At 41.5% G+C, this 27,862-nt stretch overlaps 2 protein-coding genes across 2 annotated transcripts; one reads left to right on the top strand and one right to left on the bottom strand.

The window, feature by feature from the left end:
* The first annotated feature begins 87 nt into the window (after positions 1-87).
* Positions 88-17,698, top strand: TMEM192 (transmembrane protein 192). Its single transcript, XM_032109245.1, has 6 exons — positions 88-226; positions 3,404-3,550; positions 7,610-7,874; positions 9,826-9,960; positions 13,688-13,790; positions 16,069-17,698. Exons 1-6 carry the CDS (start codon positions 185-187, stop codon positions 16,190-16,192), a joined length of 816 nt encoding a protein of 271 aa, XP_031965136.1. The 5' UTR covers positions 88-184; the 3' UTR covers positions 16,193-17,698.
* A 3,059-nt stretch (positions 17,699-20,757) lies between these two features.
* On the bottom strand, positions 20,758-26,219 carry APELA (apelin receptor early endogenous ligand). Its single transcript, XM_032109246.1, has 3 exons — positions 25,882-26,219; positions 25,353-25,462; positions 20,758-23,072 (listed from the first exon to the last, which is right to left on the bottom strand). The coding sequence occupies exons 1-2, from the start codon at positions 25,955-25,957 to the stop codon at positions 25,374-25,376; spliced, it is 165 nt and encodes a 54-aa protein (XP_031965137.1). The 5' UTR covers positions 25,958-26,219; the 3' UTR covers positions 20,758-23,072; positions 25,353-25,373.
* Between the last annotated feature and the right edge of the window lie 1,643 nt (positions 26,220-27,862).

A 27,862-nucleotide genomic window follows, 5' to 3' on the forward strand; every position in this document is an offset into this window, starting at 1 on the left:
AGGCTGAGGCCCCTCCGCCGGCAGGGCCGCGCCCCGGGGCGGTGCTGGCGCGGCGCGGGCCCAATGGCGGCCGGGGCGCTGCTGGCGGGGCGGGGTGGCGGCCCTGCCCGTGGCCAGCCGCCGGCAGGGCCGCGCCGGGAGCGCCCATTAAACGCCGCTCGGGCGGCCGAGGCGGGAGGCGGTGATGGCGCTGACGGCGGAGAGGCGGCGGCAGAACCTGGACAACGTGAGCGCGGCGGGCGGGAGCGGGGCCGCGGCCGCGGGGGCCCCGCCCGGGTGAGCGGCCGGGCTGCCGCTGAGGGTGGGCGCCGCCGGGCGAGCGCCTCGTGTTCCTTGCCGTCTCTTCCTTCCGCCTCCTCCTGGGTGTTTTACGTCCCGGGCGCCCGAGGCTTTATCTGTTTCTTCCGGGGGGAGCCGCCGGCCCAGGCGCCTCCCCAGTGGCCCTTTCGGAAGTGAGGAGGCCGCCGCGGCCCCTCGCTCACCGCGCTGCCCCTCCCCAGCCGGGTTTGGAATAACCCCGAGGCATTTGGGCCTGGGATTTTTTTTTTTTTTTTTAGTCTCTAATCAAGGCTGCTCGTGTGTCTCCTTCAGGTTTTCTGGTTTATTTTTCCATAGGCGGGTCCTGTCAGTGCCATCTCTGGATTATGTGCTGTTCGCTGGCATGACCACGGCGTTTTTGTGTTTGTTTGGATGTTTCTCCCCGCCCCAGCTGGAAGCCTGTGTGGGCAAGGCTTGCTGGCTGTGGCTTGTTCCTGTCTGCCCTCCTCCTCCTCCTGGTGCTGGGCTGCTGTGGAAGTTGTCACATGCTGGAAGTGGATCAGGGAGCCAAGTGGCTGAAGCTTTAACCTTGTCCTGAGCAGCAGTGCCAAACAAGTCCATGTTTAAGGCGTTTTGGCTTTTGACAGCTCTGGTTTCAGCTCAGCTTAATGAAATGAAACCTGTGTTTGCTCTAGTTAGGATATTTACTAAATTGTTTTAATGTCTGCATGGGATCATCATATCCCATGCTTTAATTCCCCTCCTCTCCATTTTGTCTATAATAATACCTATTTGAAGAGATTATGTTATCTGGTTCTTCCTAATATTGGCTGTATTTTAGGATGCAAAGATGGATTGTAGCCAGTCTTGTAGAGAAAGTAGCATGGTCAAAGCTCTGATAAAGCTGTGTCTGTGAAGGAGTGCCCTGATCTCTCATGGTATTGCAGAAATGGTGAATCATTTGTTCCCATGAGACAAAGGATATTGTCCTAAGGAGAATTGCTGTGTTTGTGGGAGATGTGAGCTGTTAACCCTGCTATTGATTCTGTGATCATAAAATGGTTTGGGTTGAAGGTTCTTTAAATATCTATTTCCAACCCCCCTGCCATGGGCAGGAACACCTTCCACTAGACCAGGTTGCTCAAAACTCCATCCAGCCTGGCCTTAAACACTTCCAGAAATGTGACATCCATAGCTTCACCAGACAGCCTGTTCTAGTGTCTCTCCACCTTCATAGTAATGAATTTCTTACTGATGTGTAATCTAAAGAATAAGGCAAGATGCCTTGGCTGCTGGAGTGTTGGTCCTTGCTTTCAGAGCTTAAGATTGTACCTGGCCTGTGAAAACAGGCAAACGAGGGAGAGAGGTTATCTTTGCTCTCTTGCTTCTGGATTTTGTATCAGTGACATAAGAGGAGTGCCAATTCTAAACATTTAGGTGTGCAGTAAAAGGTCATCTTACCAGGGAGGTATTTCAGTAAGGGTCATTTACAGTCAAAAACTGGGCTAATTAAAAAGTATCAAATAGCTGAGGGTGGTCTGTTCACACTTCTCTGTGGTAGGGCAGGTGTGTAGTATTCACAGTTCTAAAATAAAACTGGTTGTTGACTGAAATAACCCTTGATGACTACTTCCTTCACTGTAGACAGTTGTCTGCAGGTGAAATAACACTGGGGGAGACAATCTACACTGTCCTCATTGACATGAAGTATAAACCTAGGTCTAATCCCTCTCTTCCTGTGCTAGTGTCTAGAAGGATGGTGTGCCTCACTTGTCTTGAGTCTTATGCTGCCTTCTCTCATGGCAAAGAGAAGTCCTCAGTTCATAAAACAGGAAATAGCCCAGAGGCCCCTTGTTACAGCGGAGATACTGCAACACGCATATATCAAACCAGGAGTCCCGTGGAAAGGAAATATATATGGACAGACAGATTGTTGCTAGATGTTTCAGAGATATTTGTTTCTCCAGCCGCATGGCCGGGGCTCTGCCGAGGAACTGTTCCAGTCACGGGACCAAGGGTCCTTCTGCCCGCGCAGGGAACACAAACCAACCCATGGGAACGAGGCTGAGCAGGGGCAGGGAAGCCCCGTGTCTGTGCCCTCAGGGCCCCTCTCCCAGGGCTACACGGCAGGGGAGGGACCCCAACAGCCCCTGGCATGTCTGAATAGTCAGAAGTCTGGCGTGGGATGGGGTCTGCCCTTGTTTTGTTGCTCTGGGCTGTAGTTGGTATCACTGAGAAGAGCTGTCAAAACTTGAGTGGAACTCTTCAGTTACTTTATCTTCTGAGGCAAGGGACGTGTAACAAGACGCTAAGAGAGAAACTGTAGCAATTTTGGCCATCATGGTGCCTGTGTACATTTCACTTAATATGTATTGAATGACCTTGTCCTGGCCTGAAAGGAGCAGGGATGCACAGCTGTGGGGCAAGCTCCTTGTCCAAGGTTTTTCCCTCCACTCATAATTAGTTTTACCTTCTGCTTAGTAAAAGATACTACATTTGAGCCGTATGTGAAGTCAAAGACCTAATACTTGGCTCCAACATGACAAGGGTGGGCTGCATTCTCTCTAGTGTAGGCAGAGAACATCTTGCTCAGCACTTGGTAGCATCTTCTTCCCTCTGTGTACTGCTGCTTCTTTCTTGCCCAAGTTCAGTTCCGGTTTTGGTATTTTGACATGTCAATAGTATCAGAGGCTGAATCCCTCAGAACTGTTACAGTGCAGTTTTGTTGTTGCCTCCAACTGTAGTTGGACAGAAGTGAGAACAACAAAGAGTTTTGCAGTACCTGTATAAAGTATGTGAGAGAGATTTTGTCACTTTTTCTACTTTTTGCCGTAAATATACTAATGCTTCTGACATCTCTCGGGCTGAAGCTCAGATATTTGTAATACATTTTAAAGGCTAAAGTTCCTGAACACTCAGTGTGATACTAGGAAGTAGATTAGTATTGGATTCCTAAGGGACTGAGTTCTCACATAAAGGTATGGTGAGAGTTTACCTAGAGTTTAAGAGCTTGTCTCAAGATATTAACCTAGTGGGTTTTTTTCCCCCCTCAGGGCTTGATTTGCTAACAGAAATTTCCTAGACCTTTGTACTTTACTTTTAGAGCTTACCTGTTGCTATTGTTTGCTCTCTCCTTCTGTTCTAGGGTTCCTTGGAAATAACACAGAGTTTGGAAGATGATCCTCTACTGGATGCACCACTTATTTCGTCTCATACATTGCATTCCCAGCTGAGGCCAAAATTTCATGCTATCCCAGTAGTTCTCCTTGCCAATTTCCTGTTGCTAATACATGTAAGTTTAAGAAGCATGATTTCCCTAAGAAAACTTGCTATGTCTCTTCTGAATCCTTACTGTTCCTGTGACAGAATTCTGATGATATGATAGGGAATTGCGTACACTGTTCTTCCAAACCAGTGAGGTCCCCTTTGCCAATACATTTTGATAGTGTATGTGTTATCAGATACTTGCTGCCTTCTCATTCTGGTTGTGACACATCTTGTTAGGAAGAAGAGCATTTTAAATAGTACTTCTTCTATGCTGTTGGAAATTTACTTAAAAAATAATATTACTGCTGTAGAAGTGCTATACTGGTTGTAGAGGGCTGATAGTTTTGATGCCATGCCTTCTGAGAGCAAATGTAATTGCAGAGAGAAGGTAACTAAAAAAGTAAAGCTGGACTTGCTTAGGGGGTGTTGCATGGTAGTGGATGGAGAGAGAAATTAATCCAAGTGTAACTTCCTGTTCTCACTTCTGGAGGTTAAGAGCAAAAAAGCACAAATACTGAACAGTATCTAGGCATTTGTGGGGGTTGGTGGACAGAAGCAGAGAGAGTCCTGCCTGGTAATGAGTTTGTCCTTGATAAGCTGAAGAGGCTTGTCGTTGCTTGTGAGTGTGTGGCAGCCAGATACGAAGAAGGAAGGCTGAAGAGCTCTGAGCCTAAGATCTGACTGAAATAGCACTTTCATGCCTTTTAGGTGCATGGGTTAGCAGTGGACTTGGTAGTGTTAAGTAAATGGTGGACTTGGTGATCTTAAAGGGTCTTTTCCAACCTAGATTCTATGATTCTGTAGTACCAGTGACACGAGCTATTTTAGAGCTTCATTTGATCTCAAACAAAAAATAGTGTGCCCAGTGCTCTTGAAAACATGCTCTCTGCCAGAACCATGTACCAGCCTCTAAGGTCTTTCTTTGGGCAGCTGCATAAAGCTGTTCAATGTGCTTTAGCCTTCTAATTTTAGGAGTAGATGTTTTGCGGGCCTTGTAGTAGTATCAAGAAATGCTTCTCTGGCTGTCAAGTAGACTTAAGAAAGACTTTTGCTGTTCTGCTGAATAGACTACCAAAATGCCCAGTGGAAACCATGTATCCAGCTTTATTTTTATTCCCTTCCCCTACCAGAAGAACTCTGTGCCATCCCATTATAGAAGGCACTTGAAGTCTGCTATTAGTAATAGAGCAGTGAATATTTTTCTGCCAAGCCTTGGGGCTTTACTATCTACTACCATAGCTGATGCAGCCAAATATCTGTCACCCAGATCCTAGGAAACTGCTGCCTGTTCTTCCCCCCACCTTTTCCTCGCTCCTGCAAATGGAGAGAAGTGTGGGTAGGTTAAATGGGAAAACTTCTGTGGCATCTGTCAACACACTTTTTCACAGGTTGTCTCATTGCTATTGCTGAACCTGCTTCAGTGACTAGTTGGTCCTTGGAGCAAAATGGAGAAGTATCCTTTTCTGTTGGCAAAATAGCATTATAATTGCTACCTGGAGTGGCACTGTCTCTCTCACTGAAAAGATGGATAGGGAAAACAAGCTTGTTAGATTTCTATCCCCTATGCTTCTGCAACCATGCATTAATCTTGTGGAATGTGGAGAGAGGCCAGACTGACTTCTGATGCACAGCCTGCCAGAGGGGTAAATGTCCTGGAGAAGTTAAGCCATCACAGTATTATACGGTAGAGCTGTAATGCATCTCTAAAGTAATTTGTATGTAACTTGGAGTATTTTTTCTTCATCTTCTGGTGCCAAGAAATGGAGCTAGGTAGCAAAATAGCTGCTGTGGTGCAGCTGCCTAGTTACATACAAATCTGGAAAGTATGGGTAGGATATGCTGGAGGGTGGTAGGACTGGATTTTTGAGTGCCTTTCCTTTTGCCAAGCCTTGCTTTTCTGAAGGCTTCCCATCAGGAGGCTGGAGAGCAATGTGAAGTGTACAGACTAGAAATAATTTCTTTATATTAATCCTGTCTTTCCTTAATCCTCTGTGTGTGTATGCATACACAAAATTGAACTTAAATACTGCTCTTTGTAAGAATAACTTTTTGTATGTAAAAATATGTGAGGGGTGAAACACTTGTTATTGAACTGCGCAACAATGCAAGCAAAATATGTTTAATAAATACCACTCTAAATGCCAGCTTCCTGTTTCCTCTTGTATACACTATTGTGGTAGTTTAGTCAAGATGCAGTGCTAGGTCATTCCTGCTTGCATCAGTTTAATATAGCTATTTTCTGTACTAAAATGCATTCCTAACTCCTGGAAGGAGTAGAACTAAATGTTGTCACTATTGCAAAATGGCAAACCAAACAGTAAACAGATCAAATGAAATAGCTGAGTTATTCTTAGCTTTGTAAGAAAAGAAGGTGCTAAAATAATAGATTAAACAAATGATAAACCTTCCTCTTATTTAACTACTTAATCTAGCTACTTAACCTATCTCAGGATAATATGGTTTTATGGGTAATGTGGAGTACGCTCCTATTTTGGTTTGGGTTTTTTTCCTTCCACCTTCTATCCTATCTGTCCTCTGTACTGTCTCTTTTAGGTATTGACGATTGTGTGAAAATGATTCCCCTTTTTTGCTTCCTCCCCAGCTGCCTAACTCTGGTCACAACCAGAGCAAGCTAAGGGCAGTTTGTCTCAAGAGTAATTAAGTCATTCTGAAAAGTTAATTTTTGTGAAGAATGTTGCTTGACGAAGTACAAAAATAGGAAATATAAGTTCAAGAGGGTGGAAAGAGGGTGGTGGGATTTTAAATATTCGTAGAACTACATATGGAAACAAAGGGAACAGATGAAAATTGGGTGCTTTCCTCCATCTTTGGTTCTCTGTGCTGTTTCTGTTAGTTATGACATGCAGAACATCTGACACCTTTTTTTAAGCTAAGTGTATTAGAACTATTAGACATTTGCAGACTTGAGGCAAATAGATTTTTTTGTCGTTGTTGTTTTGTCTATAGAAGCTCTCAATTTACTTCTGTATTGGTGGGAGTTGTTTTTCTTTACAATTCTGTTTTTAAAATATTCCTGTTCTGTAGAATGAACCAGGATGAGAAAGTATAATATTATTCTTGCTCATTAAATGAACACAGTAGAGGAAATATTTTCTGTGGCAAAACTCTATAAGTATTAAGAAAGCCCTGTGTGTATACATGTACCACAGGTAATATACATGTACCACAGGTAATATACATGTACCACAGGTAATATGCATCCACAACTTTGCCTCCTAATTGGCCGAAAGATTGCTGATGCCGAAAACTTGGAGAGGAGTCTAGAACACAAGAGAAGTTATGGCATAATGGCAGTAGTCTGAAAGGATAAGTATACATACAATCTGACTATAAATGCAGTCTGACTGACAATCTATCTGGTCATTCTGAGATAAGTAAAAAGGTAAAATGGAAAAATCTGATAGTAAATACACTAAAGAATTATTACCAGTTGGCAAAGAGGCCTACTCAGGGTTAATAATTCACTTTAAGTTACTATGATGATTCACTTTTCTAATGTCAACCTGGAGACTATCTTCAATGGCTATAGTAAAGGGTGGATTTTCACTTAGGAAATGTCAATTTAAGGAAACATAGACTGTACCAATAAGATAAGAGCCTGTCCCACAGAGTATTATTAAGTGTAATTGAATGAGTCTAAAAAGATGTGATTTTCTTTTATAGGAGCATGTATCAAGTTCTCCTTGAAGTAAAAAAGCATAGTAAGGAGGGTCCAGAAATGAAATAAATTCACTATGAAGAGTTGAGGAACAGTGAAATTGACTTAGTAGAAATTCTGGGAAGGGTGACAATTACCAGGTCTGTTCTGCTGGAGACTGGTTGTCCTTCCTGGAAGTCAATCTTACTACTTAGCAATTTCAGTCATCTGTATGTTCCCAGAGTGGCATGTCGTGGTTGTAGCAAGTGTCTAATGTTTTATATGTTACCTCAACGCTAATTAAATCAATTCAGAAAGTAATGCATAATGAATAAACTACATAATCCTGGTTTTGTGTTGCAGGTTTTTTTCATATATAGAGCTAAATGTTGACTTGAAAGATTTTTTTCTTCCTTTCTCTTCCAGGTTGCTTTTGTTGTTCTAGCATTTTTAGCGGCTATGTTTTGTTCTTACCCCAATCCAAACCAAGATAAGTGCCCTGGAAACTACACTCACCCACTTAAAGTGCAGACTGTCATAATAATTGCAAAAGTAGTTCTGTGGGTTCTGCATATCTTTTTCGAACGGTATGTCCAGCACCACCACAGCAGAGTCAGAAGAAGAGGTTACTTCTCCATATACCGATCAACAAGGCATCTAAAAAGGCTTCCACTGCTGATACACGCCACAGGTTAGGTGAACTTGGGTTTTTTTCTTTATGAAGTTTTAAACTGTGACACAATAGAAGACTGAACAGCTTATATGTAATTTGTATTATATATTATGAACTTCTGAAAACCTGCCTGTGAGCACTTACAAATTATATTTTAGTCAGATGAACCTCTGGAGTGATCTTTCTTGTCTGCCAGATAGAGGTTGTAAGGAACTGTAGTGCAAAAATGCTCATGCATCTAAGGTTGAGTAAAACATTTAGTCATTAGTATTTAGTCTTCAGCCATAAAATATTCAGTCAGCAAGGTCTGTGTTTGACTGCTAGTGATCTTGATTGCATATTCATTTGTTTGGGTGAATATGTGGTAAGACTGCTAGTCCTTCCAGGAAGTATGCTGCTCTTCTCTTTCAAGCTCAGCAATTCACATAGAAACAGATGAATTGCTTGTTGCTTAACTGAATTCAGTGAAAATAGCCGATTTTCTGGTCTTCATTGGGCTCTGTGTAACATTCTGCTCTATTTCTGATTGGCTTTTTCAACTTTGTATGGACAAAAGGTGGCATATAGGAGTGATTTAACTCTATATTTTTAAGTTGCATCACTGGCAAGTTTAGCTGTAAAGTGTTGGTGAAACTAACTGGTGAAACTTTTCTACAAATCACTTCCAAATCTGAAATCCATCTAACTTAAGGGGATTTTTCCCACAAATAGCAGTGGAAAAGGGCAGAGTGATGGCTTTTACAGTATTTCGCCTCTTATAATCCTGGAGTAGATTTTTTTTCACCAGAATTAATGAGTGAAATGGTCCTGTTCTATATAAAAACCTGCCTTTTTTTCCAGAGAGTCCCTAAAAGCGCTAGTCAGCTTGGTAAATGCACAACACTTCAGGCTCTGGCCACTAGATAGAGCTCTGAAGATGTAGAAGTGTTTGGAATGCAGTGACAAAAGCAAGCTACAGGAGGCTTAAGGATGTAGAAGGACTATTTCTTCGTGTTGCAGTGTAATCTGCAATACTTAGCCCTGCTTTCAGTCTTGGAGCCCAGTTCTCCCCTGCTAGACAAACTCTGGACATTTGTGACTGTTCAGGTGCAATCAGGTGTGTGCTGTAGAATTTTGATCATCTCTTGTTCTGAAGGTAGTTCTTCCATTACTGCAAGCTTCCTGCCATGGTAATGACTGCTGATACCACTTCTTTCACTTGACTGACACTGAAGGAAAGAGAACTGCACAGTTCCCTAGCTATATGAATAGTCTTTATAAATTTAGTACTTTACCCAGACACTGGTTATAACATTTTTACAGGAAGGAAGAGAACATTTCACACTCAGCGTCAGAAAAGAGGGTGTATAAAGAATTAAAAATGCTTTTTAGGTCTGTAACTCAGTATTTTTTCTCCTTGATTAATTGTACTCATTCCCATTAAACTTTCAGTAACGTTCAAGTATTAAGATAATAGCTGGGCAAGTGGAAGCCTATACAAATAGGCTTTGAAAGGAAGGTGTTTAGGTTTTTTTGCTCTTTTAGCCTAATTTAAATATATTTTAAATCCACTACTTGAAGGAAAATACTCCCTCATTTTCAGCTGACTGATGTGATCTCTTAGGAATTGAAGGAATGGGTAAGATGGATATCATCAGCAAAGCCAGAAACTGTTTAAACCCCTGTACCTGTTTTAGGTATTTCTAGTGTGTTTCTTCGACTCTTGTTTTTTAAGTCAGAAGAATCTATAAGAAAACTTATCATTGTCTACCATTACAGTCATATGCTGAATTTAAACTTTATTTTGCTACCAGCACATATAAACTTGCATGTTAAGGAAATTAGCTGTAGGGGCAAGTATGGTATGAAATGGAAAAGCATTACTGAAATGTTGCAGCATAATGCAGATACTGGGGATGAGAAAGTATTAATTTATTTTCAATAGCTAATAAGATTAGTAAGTCTGTAAAATATAACATTTGTTTTCTAGGTAATACAGCCCTGCTCTCGATTCTGTCAGTGCAGCATTCCTTTCCTGATCACAGTAAGGTGTACCTGTATCTTATCCTGGGAGTCCTGAGCCTGGAGATGATTAGTTCCCTGACATGCTTAGTGATTTACACAGGTGAGAGAGGCAAGCTTTGCCTTCTTGTGTGAGATTCATTATAGCTGGTACTCAACTGTTTTGTTTGCCCTCACTGTAGTTCACTTGGGGTGCCCCAAGGTATTTAACTGCCATTATAAATACAGAACGATTCTGTGCTTGTAGAAAGAGAACTAAGGCAAATCCAAAACAAATTGGGAAAGGTTGTCAAGCTTGATTTGGTTCCAAGGGCTGCTAAATGAAGGCTCCATGTTATCTCAAAGCTGTTAGTCCAGAGAAGTGGCAATAAATGCCTAATTGTTTCCAAAAGTATGCTGGGAACAGGTTTGTCCGTTTATCGGTGTTTCTCAAATGCATGCACCACAAGCTGTGAAGCAGTAAGAGCTGGCTGGCTTAGTCAGAACTGCTTCTGGGATTTACATGTGGGGTTTGCATACCTGATCGTTTGATTGTGCCTTATCCAGCCTCGTCCTCTTTCCCTGGTCCCACCCCAAAGGCTTTGGTTTCTCTTTGACACTAGAATGGAAGGTTTCTTCTAATATTTAAAAGAGGCATGGGTTCTGGAAGCTGTGATTGTATCAAAACAAGATACTGCTTTATAAAACTGTGAGGCTTTGCTTTGTGCAATCACTGTTGGTTTGTAAGGTTGTCTGCTTTAGGTTTGGTGTAACTTAAGGAGACGTGATAAAACACTTGCCTTTAAACTTTTCAAAACTGTCTAAAATGTTGATAAATAAATGCTTAAAAGAAAACTTTGGTATGTTCATAGTAATGCAATGGCACACAGAGAAATACTGCCAAGTAGTTTGTTCATCTAGGAAATAAAATCTGTTCTTGACTCTTCTGCAACAGCATGAAAAATGCACCAAAAAATAAGGTCCCAGCCCTAAACTATGTCCTTGTCTTACAAGTGTGCATAAGCCTGAATACTGCAGGCTTGTCAGGCTTTCCCCTGAATGGCCCAGCATGGCTCAAGTAGACTGACTGTCCTCTGGAAGAATAAAGGCAGTGATGAGGGAATGCAATCATGGCAGTCCTAGAAAACTATTCTAAGAATGCTGGAGATCATCCCTTCTTTGCATACGCATACTTACTTTCCTGGGAAACTTGGGAAATAAGAGATAAATTGTAAAACTTTAATAGAATGTCAGGAATTCCAGAGAAATGCTATTTCTAGCCCTGAGGCCTGCTGGAGCTCAAAGAACTATATTGTGTGTCTCTTACCTTGACCAAAAAGGATAAGTGCAAGAAAGATGACCTTCATAGTAGTAAGATCTGAGCCTGTACTTCTGTAAGAACTCTCAAACTATTTTTCTGCTTATTTGTCACCAAAAGCATATTGTTTCCTGACTTGTACTGTGCCAATTCCTGTGACCTTCAAATTCATTAACCAGTGTATACAGGGAAGTTGTGGGGTGCAGTGTTGTGCTTTCCAGCTAAAAGAGGCTTGAAGAAGGGTCCAGTGAATCCTGGAACTAAGGGGAAGCGTTGCATTGCTAGGAAGGAGTAAGGCAGTGTCTTTTAGCAACAGCTACCTTATCTCCTGAGCAGCTGCAAATCAATGCAAAATTCATTCTCTAAAGCTTGGTGTACAAAATTAGGGTTAATTTTCATGTGACTTTACACCTGCTGCAAGATGAGGAAGACCTCCAGTCACCCTAGGTTGCTTTTTCCAGTGGGTAGTGTAATTTATTTTCTTGTTTTCCATCCCAATGCTTGTTGAGGTAGGCTGGGAGACTCCTTGCAGGTCTGTCTTGTCTGTAGTGTTGGGTTTTAAAGTTTTTCAACATTTTAATACCAAATTAAGTCTGTACTGAGGCAAAGCAAATGTGTTTGGCCAATTTGAAAATACCCTGACAATCTGTAATAATAATGACATTCAGATGGGTTTTTTTCTCTCAGAGCAGACTATGTGACTGGATGGAAGCATGAAGCTTCTTTAATGGGATAGTTTTAAGGGCAGCTCTCTGCTGAGGTTTAGAGTTCCCCTCTTCAAGGCAAGCACTTAGCAGATGCTGCTAAGATAGTATCAGCTGAGGAACAATGGGGAGACTAAGGTAAATTTACACTAAAAACTACTAACCCACCCTTTTTCGTATTAGCATGTTACGCCTAAATTTTGGAGAGAAGGCAGCATCAGTTCACACATTGTTTCTGCACAGTGAAATAATTATTTAACTATTAGAATGAGACATAAATGCTTATCTGTAGAAGGTTCATGTACCTGACTTACTTTCCATTAAATAATTCTGTCCCACAAATCTAGGACTACCTGATTGTAATTCTAGGTATTTCCTCTTGCTTGTTGGAGCTGTTTATGAATTGTATGGTAGTCAATGTCCTGTGAAGGACTACTGTCTTCCTTAAGATTATCTCCATGCAGGAGTGTGTGTATATAGCTGTAGGATGCAGAGGCAGAGATTCAGAAATCTACAAGGAATTGCTGTGATTGACCTATAATAGACTTGGCATATATAAATCGTTCAAGTGAGGTAAAAGTGCATGGAATGAAGTATGATACAGGCAGCTCTAAATGTCAGCTTACTATTCTAAGTTTTTTACTGCTAGGATAGGGGAGTAAAGCTTTAAAAGACTTACTAAATATATGGATTTAATTACTTTCTCACATACTTCTAATATCACTTGAATAAAAGACCAACATTCCCACAAACAACACATGTTGAGAATTCCACATCCATTCCTTTGTGGTTTTATTTGTAGAGAAATACCATAATAGAAATAACTAACCTTTGAGCCTAACTTGCAGTTAACCTCTGGAGGGTCTTAGCATTGTTTTAGCAGGGTGGCCTGCAATAAACCCCATCATACTACTGACTTGTAAGGACACTCCTCTGCTGCAGTAGTGTGGATTTCTCACAGAGCTGGATTGTAATGTTTTTCATGGCATTAGATGTATTGTTTCACAAGCAGCACTAACTGCAGAGTTCTGAATGCATACTCTGGATATTTTGATATTTTCTCTGAATCAGGATCTGACATTGAATGACTTTAAATATTTTCAGCTTCCTTTTTGAAATAATGCAGAGGGTGCCTACAACTTTTCCCACCCATCCCCATTCTACATCTGTTAAATTTAGCCTTAAACTTTATTCGCAGGTGCCCAGGAATGACTTCTGGGTTAGATAGCCAAGACTGCTAGGTTCACAATGGCTTTCTGTAGCAAGTCTGCCCTAGTCTGAGCAGGCAAACAAGCTGCTGCTTCATTGCAGCTAGTCTAGTTAAACTAGTATTTTTTGAAGAGCTTAAACTAGGAGTTCTGAACCAGCTACCAGTACACCACTTCTTACAAATTTTTTTATGGCATGCTGCTGAATTTATGGCCTGAATTTGGAGACTGAATCTTGGTACCCTCTAAAAGGCAACTAAGGTTTCACCCTCTCTTAAATGGCAGATTAAACTTTGCAGATGTTAAGCAGCATGTTCAAGGTTCCCCATTCAGGTCTTCTAAGCAGCAAGACTGAGGGGAGTAAAAGAAGCAAACCAATGAATCAATCAACTTGCCAAACTATCACTGACTTACAATCAAAGCAATTCCAGAAATGAGTAGAAATAGATTCTGCTTTTGCTTTCCCTCTTTCCCATTCTTCAGATTCCTTTACTGTCTTTCCATCTCCTATCCTAAGGTAATCTTAGGATCATCTGTTACAGATTTTAATAACCTAGACTTTGGTGTGAAAGCGCTCTTTTTTCCCTCACTTTCCAACTAACTTATAAAGCTTTCTTGCAGTGAAAATAAGCAACTTCAATCGTGCCAAGCCAAGACCTGACATAATTGAAGAAGAAAAGATGTATGCCTACCCTAGTCACATTACCTCAGAAGTTGGATTCAGGTATGAATTTTGAATTCATTTTGTGCTGTGTTCAGCTATGGTATATAGGTAACACTAGTGTAATTGCATGATTTCCTGTAGACTTCCATGTAAATTGTAAACCTGTCAGCTAAACCAGAGGTGGGAATAACAGTTCTGAAGCAAACTATGCATAAGCCCCCCATTTTAGATGCACAGATGAGATGCAGCAGTCTTGTACTTTCTCCATAGTAAGTGACTGTGAATCTCTAATATAAATAACTGTGTTTAATGTGGTTTAGTTAATTTTATATGGGGTTTGAGGAAAGATACTGGTGTCTTACACTGTTACTTAAAGTAGGCCTACAGAAGCCTAGCTGCTTCAGCCAGTTTTTTCAGGGAAGGAAATATATTGTGGGCAGTTGATAGACAAAGAAGAAAACTTTGTAGCTCTGTTCTGTGCCAGCATTTGGACATGAGATTCTAGCAATGGATTTGGAATGCATTTTGAGTTTGGGAAGTAACTTTTAAGGTGTGGAGGGCACTTAAGGAGTAAGGAAGGTCTCAGTGGGCATAAAAGCTGTCCAACAGTAACTGAAACTGTCCCGGGCACCAAGACTTATTTTTTGTTTGTTCTTTGTGTACCTTCCAACTGCTCAAACATTTCCCAGTTGCTGAAATCAGTCTGGTATGACTTGACAAAAACTAGTAATTGAAAGTAACATGGATTTCTGTATAAGAATTGAATAAGAGATGTTCTACTATACTATGACTTGCTTCTATATGTGCTGCCTTCATGAAAGATTGACTAATGAGAGATGACTAATACTTTGGGACTTCCCCTGGTGTCGCAAATGCAGCATGCACATGCTTTTATGGAACTTAGAAGTAGATGTCCAGGATACAGGAAGGATTTAGAGTTGCCTTGAATTTTGATACTGTGTCTGACTTCCATTTTGATATAAAAACCATAGTGATTGCATGGTGGACCTCATTTCTTTCTCATTCATCTTCTCCCTTGAGAAATTCTCAAATGCCCAGGGAATGTGTCTGCAACAATGACCAGCTGAGGAAAAGACTCTGCTTATTTTTGATTAAAGAGTGCAAACTTCCTGTGAGAACTGATTGCAAAACCGTTATTTTAATTTAGCTCTATACAACTCTGACTCTCTCTCCCTTGAGAGTTAACATCCATTGAAAAGTGAATCCTGTCAGCCCTTCAGCTGACCTTGTTATAAGAATGTTTTTTGAATATCCTGACCTCTGCAACCTGAGCTACTGATCAGGAGCCTTAAGTTGGTAGTGCTCATTACTGGTTAAGGTTGCAAGTTTTCTGTTTACAAAACTTGTGCTCTTTACTTTTCCCAGTTTAGCTACAGTAGGTTTTTAATTGGACCTAAGCTTTCTTCCACTCAATATCCTTCTCAGCACTTTCTAAGAACTATGAAACAGGCAGTGTTCCTCCACAAAATGCTGTAAGGCTGAAGAACAACTTTCTCAGCTCTAAGATGCTCACAAGTGTACTGAGAGGGCAGATCCCAAGTCAGCTGAGAAGAAATAATATGTAAGGAAAGAGTAGACTACACTCAGGCATTGGTACTTCATCTTGCTGTATTTTAAAAATTCCTAATTAGATTTGACAAAATTCTGCACTTTGACAGACTTTTTTTTTTCTCAGTTAACTGGGCTTTACTTAAATGTTGCAGTGTTACTATCAGAGTTAAAATGAGGAATATCTGAAAGTTGGATGTATTTTAAGGGGGTGGGTAGTTGTACATGATGTTGTAGATCTGAAATAGCACAATGTTTTGGTACTGATGCTGTCATGGTATGTAACAGATATTGCTGTATATAGTAGCATATCATGTATGCTACTCCAGGTTAATCAAGAGATTTCTGTCTTAAACAGCTTATGATCTCCCACAGCTGAACAACAATACTATGCCTGCTCAAAACAAGCTTCCTAATACGTGTGGGAAAGATTCCATGGCTTTTGCTACAGTTCTAGCATGTTGTCCGTCTTGGTTTGTTAAACAGTAAGGTCCTCACTCTGTAAGTGTCTAGCAGGAAATACGTAACTCAGTTGTGTATACATGACATGAAGTTGAGCCAAACTTTTTCTTCCTGCCTTCTCATGCAAAATAGAGTAAAACCTAAAGGTGTTGGAGATTTGCCTCTTCCCTCAAAAATTAGTTGATCCCAGAAAAAGTGAAATTAAAGGAAACAACTGTTTAAGTATGTGTTAATTAGCTCTGACATTTCACATATTGGAAGACTGCTGTCACTTACTGAAACCCGTATTTACTTTTGTTACTTCAAGGGAAAATTCCAGTTTAGAAGAGATAGTTGAGAAGCAAGGAGATGTAATAGAGTATCTTCAGCGACACAATGCACTTCTCAGCAAGAGACTGTTGGCATTAACTTCTCAGCAAATCAAAACTTAACAGCATTTGGAAAACTGCTGCTGGAGCTCTGGAGGGGAACATGAAGTGATGTAATATCCAGACTGAGTTATACAGATGTGACTCTTCTTCAATCATCTTTCATGTTTTGAAATAGAAGTTAAGCTGAACAATAAGCTCTGCATACACTATGAACCTATTACAGCTGGACACTCTGGCTCTCTTCAAATCATCAGTTCTGGAAAAAAGTTCTGCAGCTTCAAGGATTTTTAATTCCTCATAAGTTGAAGTTGGACCTCACTTAATGGTTTAACTTTGCCCAGTTGTTGCTGTTATTTTATACTGCTGTGTAACCTTTAAGCTTCAGGCTACCAAAGTATTTTATATTTCTGGAGTACAAATTTGTTGTCTAGGAAAAATCTGACTCACTAAGGGATGTATTTGCAGTTTCTATTGCTGAAGATGAGACTAGATGTGTTCTGTCATTGATTCCCTTTACTTCCAGGGAGAGAGGTGGTATACTTCAGTCATCCAATACGGATACTTGTTTTCTAGATGCATCTCCTTTTCTCCTTTGTCAAGAAAGTGGAAAAATTTGGCATCCAACTTAGGATTATAAAAAAGTGGTGGGTGCCCTAAAAGTGCAAATCTCACATATAAGTTTGTGGTACAAAACCATGCAATGATAAGCAATTGTTCCAAGTTCTGGCTTTAAAACTTTAAGAGGGATCCTCAGGGCTGATGACTATCCCATTACTAGGAGTTTGTGTTAGTAACAAGATTCCAACTCTGCCAACTGAACTAACAGTGCAAAAATACTTGAGCATAAGCACTTCCATTGATCTAGTAACTAACTTGTGTTGAATGCTTTTAAAGGTGCTGTCAAAAATGCCTGTTACATACTTGCTCTTTACTTTGGAACTTCAAAAAATGTCAGCATCTTGATTCAAAAGCTGAAATGGTGTATGTGGGGAAGTGGAAAACAGCAGAAGACAGCAAGGTCTTTTAGAAGTTGAAGAAACAAGAATTCTTGGTTTTAATTTATGGTGAATTAAGGCTGGTGAAAGAAACACTTTGTTCTGGGTACTATTTTGTCTACCAGTGTAAACAAAGAATTATTTTAGAAGCCAATACCTCTGTGGGGATAGGGTAATCACTAATCAAAACTGGGAAGAAGACTCTCAAGAGGAGTGGTCTTGTACTTGAATATAAGAAAGGAAAATTAATTCATCCTACTTTGGTGTTAGGGCACAACTTTAAAAGTAACTAGACTAGTGTGCAACAAATATGGGGGTTGTCTCATTCAAAGGAAAACAATAAATATTGGAGGTTTTGCTGCTATCCAACATTAGACTGTTCTCCTTAACTGTTGTTTTTTGAAAATGCAGCCAGAATTTTATAGCATACATGTAAGGAATAAAGTTATTTGTTTTTAGAACTTGGGTTTTGATGTGATTGTGTATGTCAATTTATATAATTTCTATGAAAAGCGGTAAAATGTGACTGTGAAGTTCATGCACAATAAATGCAACCAAGGAAGAGTGTGAATTCTGTTATTTCTAAGCTCATGTACGTCTGGTTCCAACAGGCAATTTGTGCAGATTTTTCTGTTATGCTGAAGTTCTCACAGCAGTGTTGGCACTTACAACTAGCAAAAACTAGCCAAACAAGGATAGCTGTGCACTTGTTTTGAAGCTTTAAGTTAGTTTCATTCCCCTTTTTGGGTAATGTTTTTTGCATCATGCTTCAGACTTCCCCCGCTACTTGTGTTTCTTTTCAGCACAGAGAAGTAGGCTGCATAGTGTAGCAGAAGAGGTTTCCTTTGTTTGGAAGTCATTGCTCAAACCTTCCTCCTCTCCTTTCTGACTTCTCAAGGTAAACCTTGGATTAACCAGTAGTGTTGACTTCTGTGGAACATGGTAGCTGGAAAGGAAAGCAAGTGTGGTTTGCTGTGTGCAAACATGTACATCTTTTGCCCTTTAAATGTTACCTTTCCTAAATATGCAAGTGATAACAAATGATAACTTTTAACAGCCACCCACCCCTTGCACCAGTTTTATATCTTTATCATACTCTCAACTCTCTCTTGTTTTCTTAGTATCTTTAAGCTTTTTCTTTGGGCACGGTGGGGGCTTTTCACATTTGTATGGGCTCCAACCAGAAGCTGATAATCTTAACGACTCACCCTGAACACTTGAACCTCTGGCCATGCTAGAGCTACAGAGAACTGTCAAGTAGGAGCTGCTGCTGTGTGTGGCAGCCCCAAGCCCCTTGTCTGCACCAGATAGTCGAGGGCCAGCTGTGGCCCTGTTTGGAGGCAGGAACACTCCTGAGCCCCCAGGTTCCCCTGTGCTGCCTGCCCCAGTGCATGGTGTGGCATTGCTGGGTGCTGTGGGCCTGGGTACCTGCCTCCCCCGGCCACCACCCTGCCCATGGCTGAGCCCCCTGGTCTACAGAAAGTGACTGCAGAGCTGCTCAGGGAGGCTGTGTGCAATCAGCTACTTGAAATGCCAAGTGAAAGGGGTGAACGGCTGCTGCTGTGCAAGGAAGATGAAGCTTAGCTGTGACCTTGCTGTGTCTGACATGCCACAGTGCTAAATTGAACAGTGAGTCCTAATTGTTCTGGTTCTACTGCATCCTGCTTATCAGATACCTCTGCTGCTGCAAGGTTGGCTGCTGGGGTGGCCAGTGGCATCCATCCCCAGTGCTGCAGCCTGGGAGTCTGTCCCTGCAGTGTCAGCGCCTGCTCACGGGCTGGACTGTACGGCTTGATGTAAAATTCATGGAGTGCTGTGCACGCAGTAAGCACTGGAGCATTGGGTCCAAGTTTCAGGTGGGAAAAAAGTACTGCTTTGTGAGCAGAGGGGTTTGCATGTGCTCTGCTGCAAATCAGTGCTTTGCTAACCACCAACACAGCCCTGCTCGGGTGAGGTGTGGCAAACCTGTGACTCTGAACAGCTGAAGTGATGCTCTTTGTGTAACTATAGCTGCTGAAATTAATCGATATTTGCAGGTCTTGGTAAAATCTACTGGATTACAGCTGGGGCAGCAAGAAGATAATGAAAATGAAGGAATATTTCCTCATATGTGCTACAACTCTACCTTAAAATAAAAATTAAAATAAGGTATTCTGGTTTTTTATCCTCTTTTTCATGATTCAGTGCTACCCCAATAATTTTTTTTTCTGTAGAAAACAAATATATATGTTTTTTAGGTCTGAGAAAAGTATTTCATACCACCTAAGGAATATATTTGTGGTTACCTGAAAAATGTTCACATTGTGAGGTTTTAATAATTTTTAGATGAAGTGCTGAGCTGTGCTAAGTATATTCTGTACACATGAAAGAAAAGATGTGATGATCTCTTGAGAGTGTACATCTTACATGAGGGAAAACTCTCCGTCAGTATTTCTGTTTTATCTTTCTGAATTGCTCATGGTGGATATTCTAAATAAAGACTTCAGTATTTCACTTCACAAGGGAAATCACTGATTGTAAAAGATTTTAACAGGATCTTCTTGCTTTAAGGTTCTACACTAACATGGAGTTAAGCAGGCTTGTTTAACTCCATGTTAGTCTACTGCAAGTAATTCTTAACCTAAAAAACAAGGTTGCAGCAAGGACCAGAGACTTGAGCAAACAGTCTGAACAGGTAACTCGAGACATGGAAAAGCACCTTCAGCCTTGGAATGAGTTAGGCTTTCAGGCATTCTTTCTAAGTAAAAGCCGTGTTGCCCTCTTTGTGCTATTGTAGTGTTTCCCACTTTGCACAAATATTGCGCAGCTGGTCCCTAGCAAGAAAGAGAAAGGCCACTGGAGTAGTGAGAGATTAGTAGGCTAATTGTACTTGTCTGATGATAGACATTTGCAACTTACTTGCCATGCAGTGTTTCTCCTGATTGATGTCAATAAATATCTTATGTGACCCTTAGCAAAATCTGGCTTTGTGTAGACACTGAGATATTTATAGCATATGTATGTGGCGTAAGGGAAATATTTCCAGTCTTTATTCTCCTATAATTTCCTTTTTTCCATACTGGAAAGGGAAGAGGTGAATTGTTTATTATCCTTTGGGAACATACTAAACTGCTGTTTCTCACCAAAGTGTTCCATTTACCTCCGTTTCCTGCTGACCTGCTGTTACAGGACTTAACGAAATGTACTTTCAAATTAAATTTTCATTTTTGCCATGTTACAGCTATGTACAAGACAAGGAGTTAATTCAAAGTTCTAGAAACCCACGTTTTGCCTTTCAGAATTTGAAGTCTTAATCTATCTTGGGGTCAGGTCTTGTTAAATCGCATCCATGCAAACATCAATTCTGACTTTGAGTAGACAGCAGTTTGTACTTGTATAATTTGTACTTGTGTATCCTTTAAGCATACACTTGTTCATGCACAGGGAGAGCTCAGTCCGTTCAGCTGTTGGAGCACCGTGTCCAAATGCTTCATGTTTGTAGATGTGATTGCACCGTTATCATGCAAAGCTGTTTCTACCACGAGTCTTATGTTATGCACATCAAATCAAAACAGTTTTAACAAAGTCAAATGCAAATCTGACTTTAATCAGAATTTTGGATTTTTAGACAGACAGAAAATGTCAGGAAAATTTTTCCATGATTAACTATCATTTATTTGTGTCAGAAATTGAGTAAAAATTTTTTACACACTGATTCTATATGAACCCACAGGGAAAATAGGCAAGTTCTCAATTTCCTTTAGATGCTTTGCTTTTGACAGCTGAAGAATACAGACTTTGAGGAGTGTACAAGGTTTATTTCAAATGAGATATTATCTGAAATGTATACTATCGTTTTACAAAATACACAATCAATCATCTGGTTGATAAACATATCTATCGAAGTTCACAATCAATGCCTTTTTCAAAGCAGATTTTATGGTATCAGCATGCCTTTGAAGAACAGATATTTAGAATAATTTTGTAGACCGACAATGGGCTTCCTAGGGCGCTGCTTTATTTTTACTTCAGTGAAGGAACATGCATATATAGCTTTCTGATAGATACATTATGTTTTTCTTGCGAATTTGTTGAAGTTAATTGAATAATTATGGTTATATAAAATATCCAGTGCCACAATAGATCCATTTACTCATTCATAGGATATAACTGTTAAATAGCTACTCTTCACTTTCCTTGGTTTCCCACACTCTTTACCTGTACTTCTAAACAGAGATAGCCGGGGATACATATCAAAGCCAAGTTAAATAAATAATTAAAAATACAGATATAAGTGGTAGAACTCCTCTTTGGAAAACTGCTTTTTTTTTCAAGACTGCAAAGGTTTATCTGCAGGACTGTTTGTTGGTTTAGACAAGTTTGACCATCTTTTTATGATGGTTTTACACAACTCCAGAACTGTGTCTGATGTTATACTTAAATTTTTTTTCATGTAGAAAAATTTGTAACTCCTGTTACAAGTAAAGTTTCAAGTTCTTAGATATAAGGGGTTACATATAGACACAGATTAGAAAGTTTCAGCTATCCAGTTGCTGTTTCATTTATTAGAGACCATATGTTGCGAGAAAAAAATTGTGATACTGGATTTAAACCACGACATTTCTGATCTTTGATCATCTTTATATATTTTATAAAAAATGTTGACATTTCAAGTCTAGTGCAATGACTTAAAAATCTGCGTATGTTTTATTTTCAGGTTTGTTTTAGTTGTGCTAATGCAAGGGCTATCACGTTTTCCTTTATATGTAGGTATGTAATTTCTGCTGATATAAAAGGCAGATGTGAAGCATATATTTTTAAGAACAAAACTCAGACTAAAGTCAGATGTATTCTTGACCTCCAGTGCTGAAAAGAACAGCCTGTTTTCTGTTTGAAGTACTCATTCATTGTAGTGCCATGTTCAAATATCCCATTCATTTAAATTACAGGAATAGAGTGCTATGCAACACTTGGGCTGACCAAACAAAGGTTTCTTTTCAATGGTCTATTTTTATGCTCTATTTATAATACTGTAGCGGGTATTTTAGGAAAACTACTATTAAGCAAATAGCTCTGTAGTACTGAATTTTCAAGTATGTTTTAACTGTCTGGTTTGGCAGCCCAGTTAAGAAAACAAATGATAGGCTTTGCAATCACAGCTCCTTAGACAGGAGCTTGACCTTAAGGCCTGGCTTGAGAAGTCTGAGTTATCAGTTTTGCATGACCCTTGGCTAATCTCTTATCTCTGTGTGCTTCAATTCTCTATCTATAGAATGAGGGATAACACTCTCTTTGCTTTCTTATATTGTAAACTCTTACTATGCTTAGTATACATGAAACCAGTAGGACCACTAGTGTGGTTCTGACTTTGATACTATTACAGTAATGCATTCTATGTTATTATTAAGAATTCCATAAAGATGTAATGTTAGATGTTAAAACATATATATGTATATATTATTAATATATAAAAATATAAACAAAAAATGGACTTTCACCATTCCATGCTGTAGTCTGATACTAGTCCATCCTAAACATTGCTGCCTGAACTGAGTATTCAACAGCACTTCCAGTTTCACTTGGTCTGAACATTATATACCATCAAGAGTGCCCTTGGACAGATCCTTCCTTCTTACTACCACTGGAAATCCAGCTCAAGTACCTGATGTTTGATTTGATCTTTAACTTTCACTACTCATTGTGAGAGCCAAATAATTTACAGGGAATGATTCAACCAGGTAAGTTCATGTACATCCCTCATCACCACCCTTTCACCATCACCACTTCCTAGGGTGTGAGACAGGGGCCTTTAGTCCAGGTCCAGTAGAATGTGACAGACAGGACTGCTGAAGATGGGATTGTGGTGGCTGTCAGGTCAGCTGTTGTTGATCTGGACTTTTGACAAACTTCTCTTACCAGTTAAACTGTTGCTCCTTTAAAACACTGAAAAGTCCAGTATGAAGTTGCTGGGGGAAAAAAAGAAGAAAAGGAGAGAAATATTAATGAGAGATTTAGTAGTCTAAATTACTCTCATACAAAACAGAATACATTATTTATGAAACATGGATGAAATTTGGAGTAACGTTTCTTAATTTGGAAATTTCAGCTACAAAGTTTGAGGAAAAAAAAGACAAAAGCAAGAAGGCTGCTAATGTAAATTTTTCTGCCTTTCTTTTTGTCCCGTGTTTTGCATATGGAACTGATGAAAAATCAAATTCAATCTTCTCATTTCAAATGTTGTGAGAGGCTGCTATGCTCATTTTAGTTTCCAACCACTAGTTGAAATTCAGACTTAAGGGTGCATCCTGTTTGCATCTGCAAATAGCTTTATCCATATGTATAACTCCACTGAGATCAATAAGATTACTCATGTGAGTCAAGTTACCCAGGCATGTAAATATTTGCTGAATTTGGACTAAAACTGGAAGGGAATGTAAACGTAGGTGGTAAATCCTACTTAAGATAAAGGATAGCACCCACAATGACTGAAGTTAAGAGAGTTGGTTCAGGTGCCTGTCTCCCCTTACACCCTAGTCGAGGTTTACTGAGTTCTAAACAGCTTTATAAAGCAGAAAGATCTTTCGCTAAATGTCTACAAAACGTATTATGAATTAGTAAGTACACTGTTTTGTTAGGTCATTGACTTTTGTTACAAGAAATCAGCTCCCCAGGGAAAAGGAGATAACATTGAAAATACCTTTTATCTTGATATTCCGTGGGGAAAGGAATTCTAGTGTACATGTATAATGCAGCTACTACAGTCCAAGCAAAATGCATTCATTATATGAGGCTTCAGAGCACATTACAGAAAATGCAGATGCTTTCTGCACCATCTCCAGATATGGATGCTGAATGGGAGGAAAGGGGTTTAAATTTACTCTTCTTAGGAACTGAAGCAAACCATTTAGAATTGATTCAAGAAGTCACTGAGCCTAAATTTCTCTGTCCCTCTGTCCATTTAGTCTCTGCCTGCCGAGTGAATCAATCCAATTGCTTATCTCTTTAGGTTTATGCTTAAACTGGTGATGGAATATCATTTAATCTGTGTCTTGTTTAAATGTAGCAGTGACGAGACATGGCATTCAGTAGTAAAGCATCCTGCTGGCATGTCCTTCTTTCTACTTGCACCTCAATTCTGCCACTCAGTATGCAGCCCATCTGAGATTCAATTTGAGATATGGTAATGTTTTTTTCAACCTCACAAACTTGCCAGTTTACCATCCCATATGCACATTCCACGTGTTTATAGGCCAGCACTATAGAGTGGAATGGTACCCTTTTGCATGGCTGTTTTGGGAGTGGTGTAGGCTCTTTTCAGCAAGGCAGTTTGTGCATTGACAATATTCTTGGTACAGGGCTGTTAAAAGTTTGACTTTAGTCTCCTTTTCTCCTTTTGCAAATAAAAACATCTTGGCTCTACAGAGTGCAGATTCTGCCACCATTTATTTAGGATGCTGTCATGCCTGGGGCTACAACATTATTTTAATATATAATGAGTTTCAAAGATGCAAAACTACTGACTGCATGTTTTATTCATTCTTAAATTGCAAAGAGCGTCTGGTTTCCTTTTGATGCCTACCCTATTAGCATATGCTACCTGTGTGCTTCTGCAGTCACTTAGTATTTGAATGTATATGCCCTCATCAGCTATAAAGCATTAATGTTTTGCACTTGTATAGCCTTTCATCCGAGGAGCCGAAAGTCTTTTGCTGACAATGATTAAGAGTTACAGTCCCCTTTGAAGTGCGTGAATGCTACTACCTTCATGTTACTGACGGGCAGAGTGAGGTGACTTCGCCCTGTGTTCCAACACGGTGGAAGTGTCAGCGCTTGCAGCCCCGGAGCATCCCCTGCAAGTGCCGCTTTGCCCAGCCCTTACAGTGATAACACTCCTTGCCCCGCAGCTTTGCCAGCAGCCTCGGAGGGCAGTGTTCGGCCCGTTTAGCGGGCTCAGTTGTTTCTCACCGCCCCACGACGGCATTTGGCGGGGGTGGGGGGTGGCCCGGGAAGGGGAGAAGGCGGCAGAGGCCGGCGGGACCCGCGCCCCAGCCCCGGGGCAGCGACCGCCCTGCCGTGCGCAGCTCCAAAGCCCCGTTTCCAAACCAAACGAGGGGAGCCCGGGTGCAGCCACGCCTCGCGCTCTGCTCCAAAGGCAGGTGTGAATTGCCAAGGGTGCTCACTGCGGGCAGCGCGCTGCGCCCGGTCCGGAGCGGCCCCGCGGGCCCGGCCCACACGCGCGGAGTTACCTGGGCACGCTCCGCCGGGGCTCAGGGGAAGGGCACCCTGGAGTGGAGCGGCATGCAGCGCCGGTGGGAGCAGCCGTGCCGGTGGAGCTTCCTGCGCAGGGCCAGGTTGGCTGCGGAGAGAGAGAGGGAGAGAGGGAGGGAGGGAAGCGGGACGTGAGGGAGGCCGCCGGCAGTGCCTCTCCCCGGGACGGGACGGGCCGGCCCCGGCGCTCCCCGGAGCTACCGGTGCCCGTGGCCCTCTCGTGCCACCGGGGCTTCCCAGTAGCAAGACTGCAACAGTTGCCCACCTTGGGTCCCTATTTATCCCCGTCCCCCACCCGCCTCCCCGAAGTTGCCAGACTCCTGGGATAGGGGAAGCATCCTCTCCCGCTGCCTCTAGAAGTAGCGATGAAGCGCCAGGTCCAAACTCGCCCCGGAGGTCACAAACCGCGTGTTGGACGCGGTTAGACGAACACGCCGGAGGTGCCCATGGCGGGCACGAACCCACGCTCCCGCCCTGGCACAAGCATCACGCTGAGGCATCGCCTACCTGGCCGCTGTCCGTAGGCTGGGAGGAGGCTCGCCAGGAGCACGACCACGATCCAAAGGAACAGCTGGAGTCTCATGTCTGCAGTCAGGGCAGAGGCGCGCTCTGGGGGGGTGTGTGTGTGCGTCGACGAGGAAATGCACGCAGAGCCAACCGCGGGGCCGTGAGGGGCCGGCAGCGCCCGCAGCCCCTGCCCGCTCACATGCCAGTGACAGGCCGGGGAGCCAGAGCCTGCCGCCTCCACCGGCGGGGTTAATGACCAGGCAGGGCCAAGGTTCCTGGGTTGCACTGCGGTCTGGGCCTCCCTCTCTTCCCTTCTCCCTTTCTCTCTCTCTCTCTCTTTTTCTGTCACTCCCCCTTATTTTCCATAAGCAAACAGCGCAGGAATGAAAAGCCCGTGTAAACAGCAGCTCCTGTCAATGCGTAGGGGCAAGGAGCCTCTCGAACAATGCGGCCACTTCACTTTAAATTCAACCCGGCCAGGAAAAAAACATATGTAAAACAAGCCTCGATGTTCCCTCCCCCATTTGCAACTGTTTAAACTTTGCATTGCCCATATTGGTCCCACATGCAGACACCAATGGCAGGGGCAGGAAGTGCCCCCCCGACCTTTGTTCCCCCCCGAAAGCGGGGGCAGGGAAGCCCCCCAAGCAAGGCCCTTGTCCCAGCTCAAATGCTTTCTCTCTTCCTAAACTAGCTGCGAAGTTGTGGCCATTCAAAGTGAAACTGGCAGTAGTTAAGGCTAATGGGTGTCTTTTGTACCGCCAACTATTTTTAAAGGATGAGAATATTCAGGAATTAATTTGTGAGCTTTTTTTGCCGTGTAGAGAAAAATAGATATCTCTGTTCCAGCAGTGCGAGTTTGAGAGCAGCAGTTTTGGATGGGATATCCATTTGCATAACCTACCTGTACATTGCATTATATTTATACTTGATTATGATGAGAGCTCGCTTTAACAAACCGCGCTGAAAACAGCTGGTGCAGATCCTCAAGCCTGAAGAGAAGAAAGGCAAAACCTGTGGAATGTGGGAGCAGCCCTGATGGCTTTGAAATCCAGTGAATTACTGGCATCAGTTGAAATTCGACTGGTCCTTTTCTTTTTTCCAACCTGCTGATTTCTTGTGATGCAATAGCACCTAGTTATTTGGAAAAAAGCATTAAAATTTGTTCATTTTTGAGAAAAGCTTCTGTTCTAAAACATGCGGGAAACTACATTTCTATATAAGTGTTACTATTATTACTAGGTAATTATTATTGAAAGTTGATTAAAGTTGTTATTTGCCTATTTCCTAGAAGAGTGGAATATACAGTTGTTGGTTGGTTGGGGGGGTTTGGGTTGGTTTTTTGTTTTAATTCAGTTGCCCCTGTATTGTTTTCCCTTATTTTGGGCTTTCCCATTTTGTTTAAAAGCCTATTTAACTCAATAGTGCACACTAATCCCTCCTCACAGAGTTATGTATCATTACTGGGTTACTTAATTTGTCTAGGTAGAGTATGCCCACATCAATTAAAAGACAAATTGCAGCTTGAATACATGAAGGAAATAATTACTAAATGTTGTTTTAAAATGATACCAAGACTGCTGAGGAAGGTGTCTCAGACAAAACAGTAACAAAGGAAATCCTCTGCTGGCTGATCAGATTGGTCTGTCATAACCAGGAGATGTGTCTCACTGTTCTTCTTTACAGCTTGGTGGTCATTAAGTTTTCTCTTTGTGATTTCTGACCCTTAAAGTGAAATTTTGTTTAATATTATTGCTACTAGCTCAGCTGAAATCAGGGTCCCATGGTGCCAGTGATAGAATTTGCTTAAGGAGAATATAAATTCAAGTACAAATGTGGTGGAATAGGAGTGGAGTACTGTGGCCAGATCTCTCAACGAGTTTGTAACAGAGCCAGGGTTACATCCTCAATATCCTAAATATCATTCTGTCTCCACTAGGACAAATTTAGGGATGTGATCTCTCACTCACCATGAATGAGA

The sequence above is a fragment of the Corvus moneduloides genome, chromosome 5 (genome assembly GCF_009650955.1).
Source record: "Corvus moneduloides isolate bCorMon1 chromosome 5, bCorMon1.pri, whole genome shotgun sequence".
In the NCBI taxonomy this organism is placed as follows: domain Eukaryota; kingdom Metazoa; phylum Chordata; class Aves; order Passeriformes; family Corvidae; genus Corvus; species Corvus moneduloides.

Bases quoted from the DNA above. Each gene is read 5' to 3' on its own strand.
- TMEM192 (XM_032109245.1), top strand. From the start codon at position 185: ATGGCGCTGACGGCGGAGAGGCGGCGGCAGAACCTGGACAAC. The intron at 3,551-7,609 runs GTAAGTTTAAGA...TTTCTCTTCCAG, and splicing joins ATTTCCTGTTGCTAATACAT to GTTGCTTTTGTTGTTCTAGC. The intron at 9,961-13,687 runs GTGAGAGAGGCA...GCTTTCTTGCAG, and splicing joins ATGCTTAGTGATTTACACAG to TGAAAATAAGCAACTTCAAT.
- APELA (XM_032109246.1), bottom strand. From the start codon at position 25,957: ATGAGACTCCAGCTGTTCCTTTGGATCGTGGTCGTGCTCCTGGCGAGC. The intron at 25,463-25,881 runs GTAGGCGATGCC...CTCTCTCCGCAG, and splicing joins AGCCTACGGACAGCGGCCAG to CCAACCTGGCCCTGCGCAGG.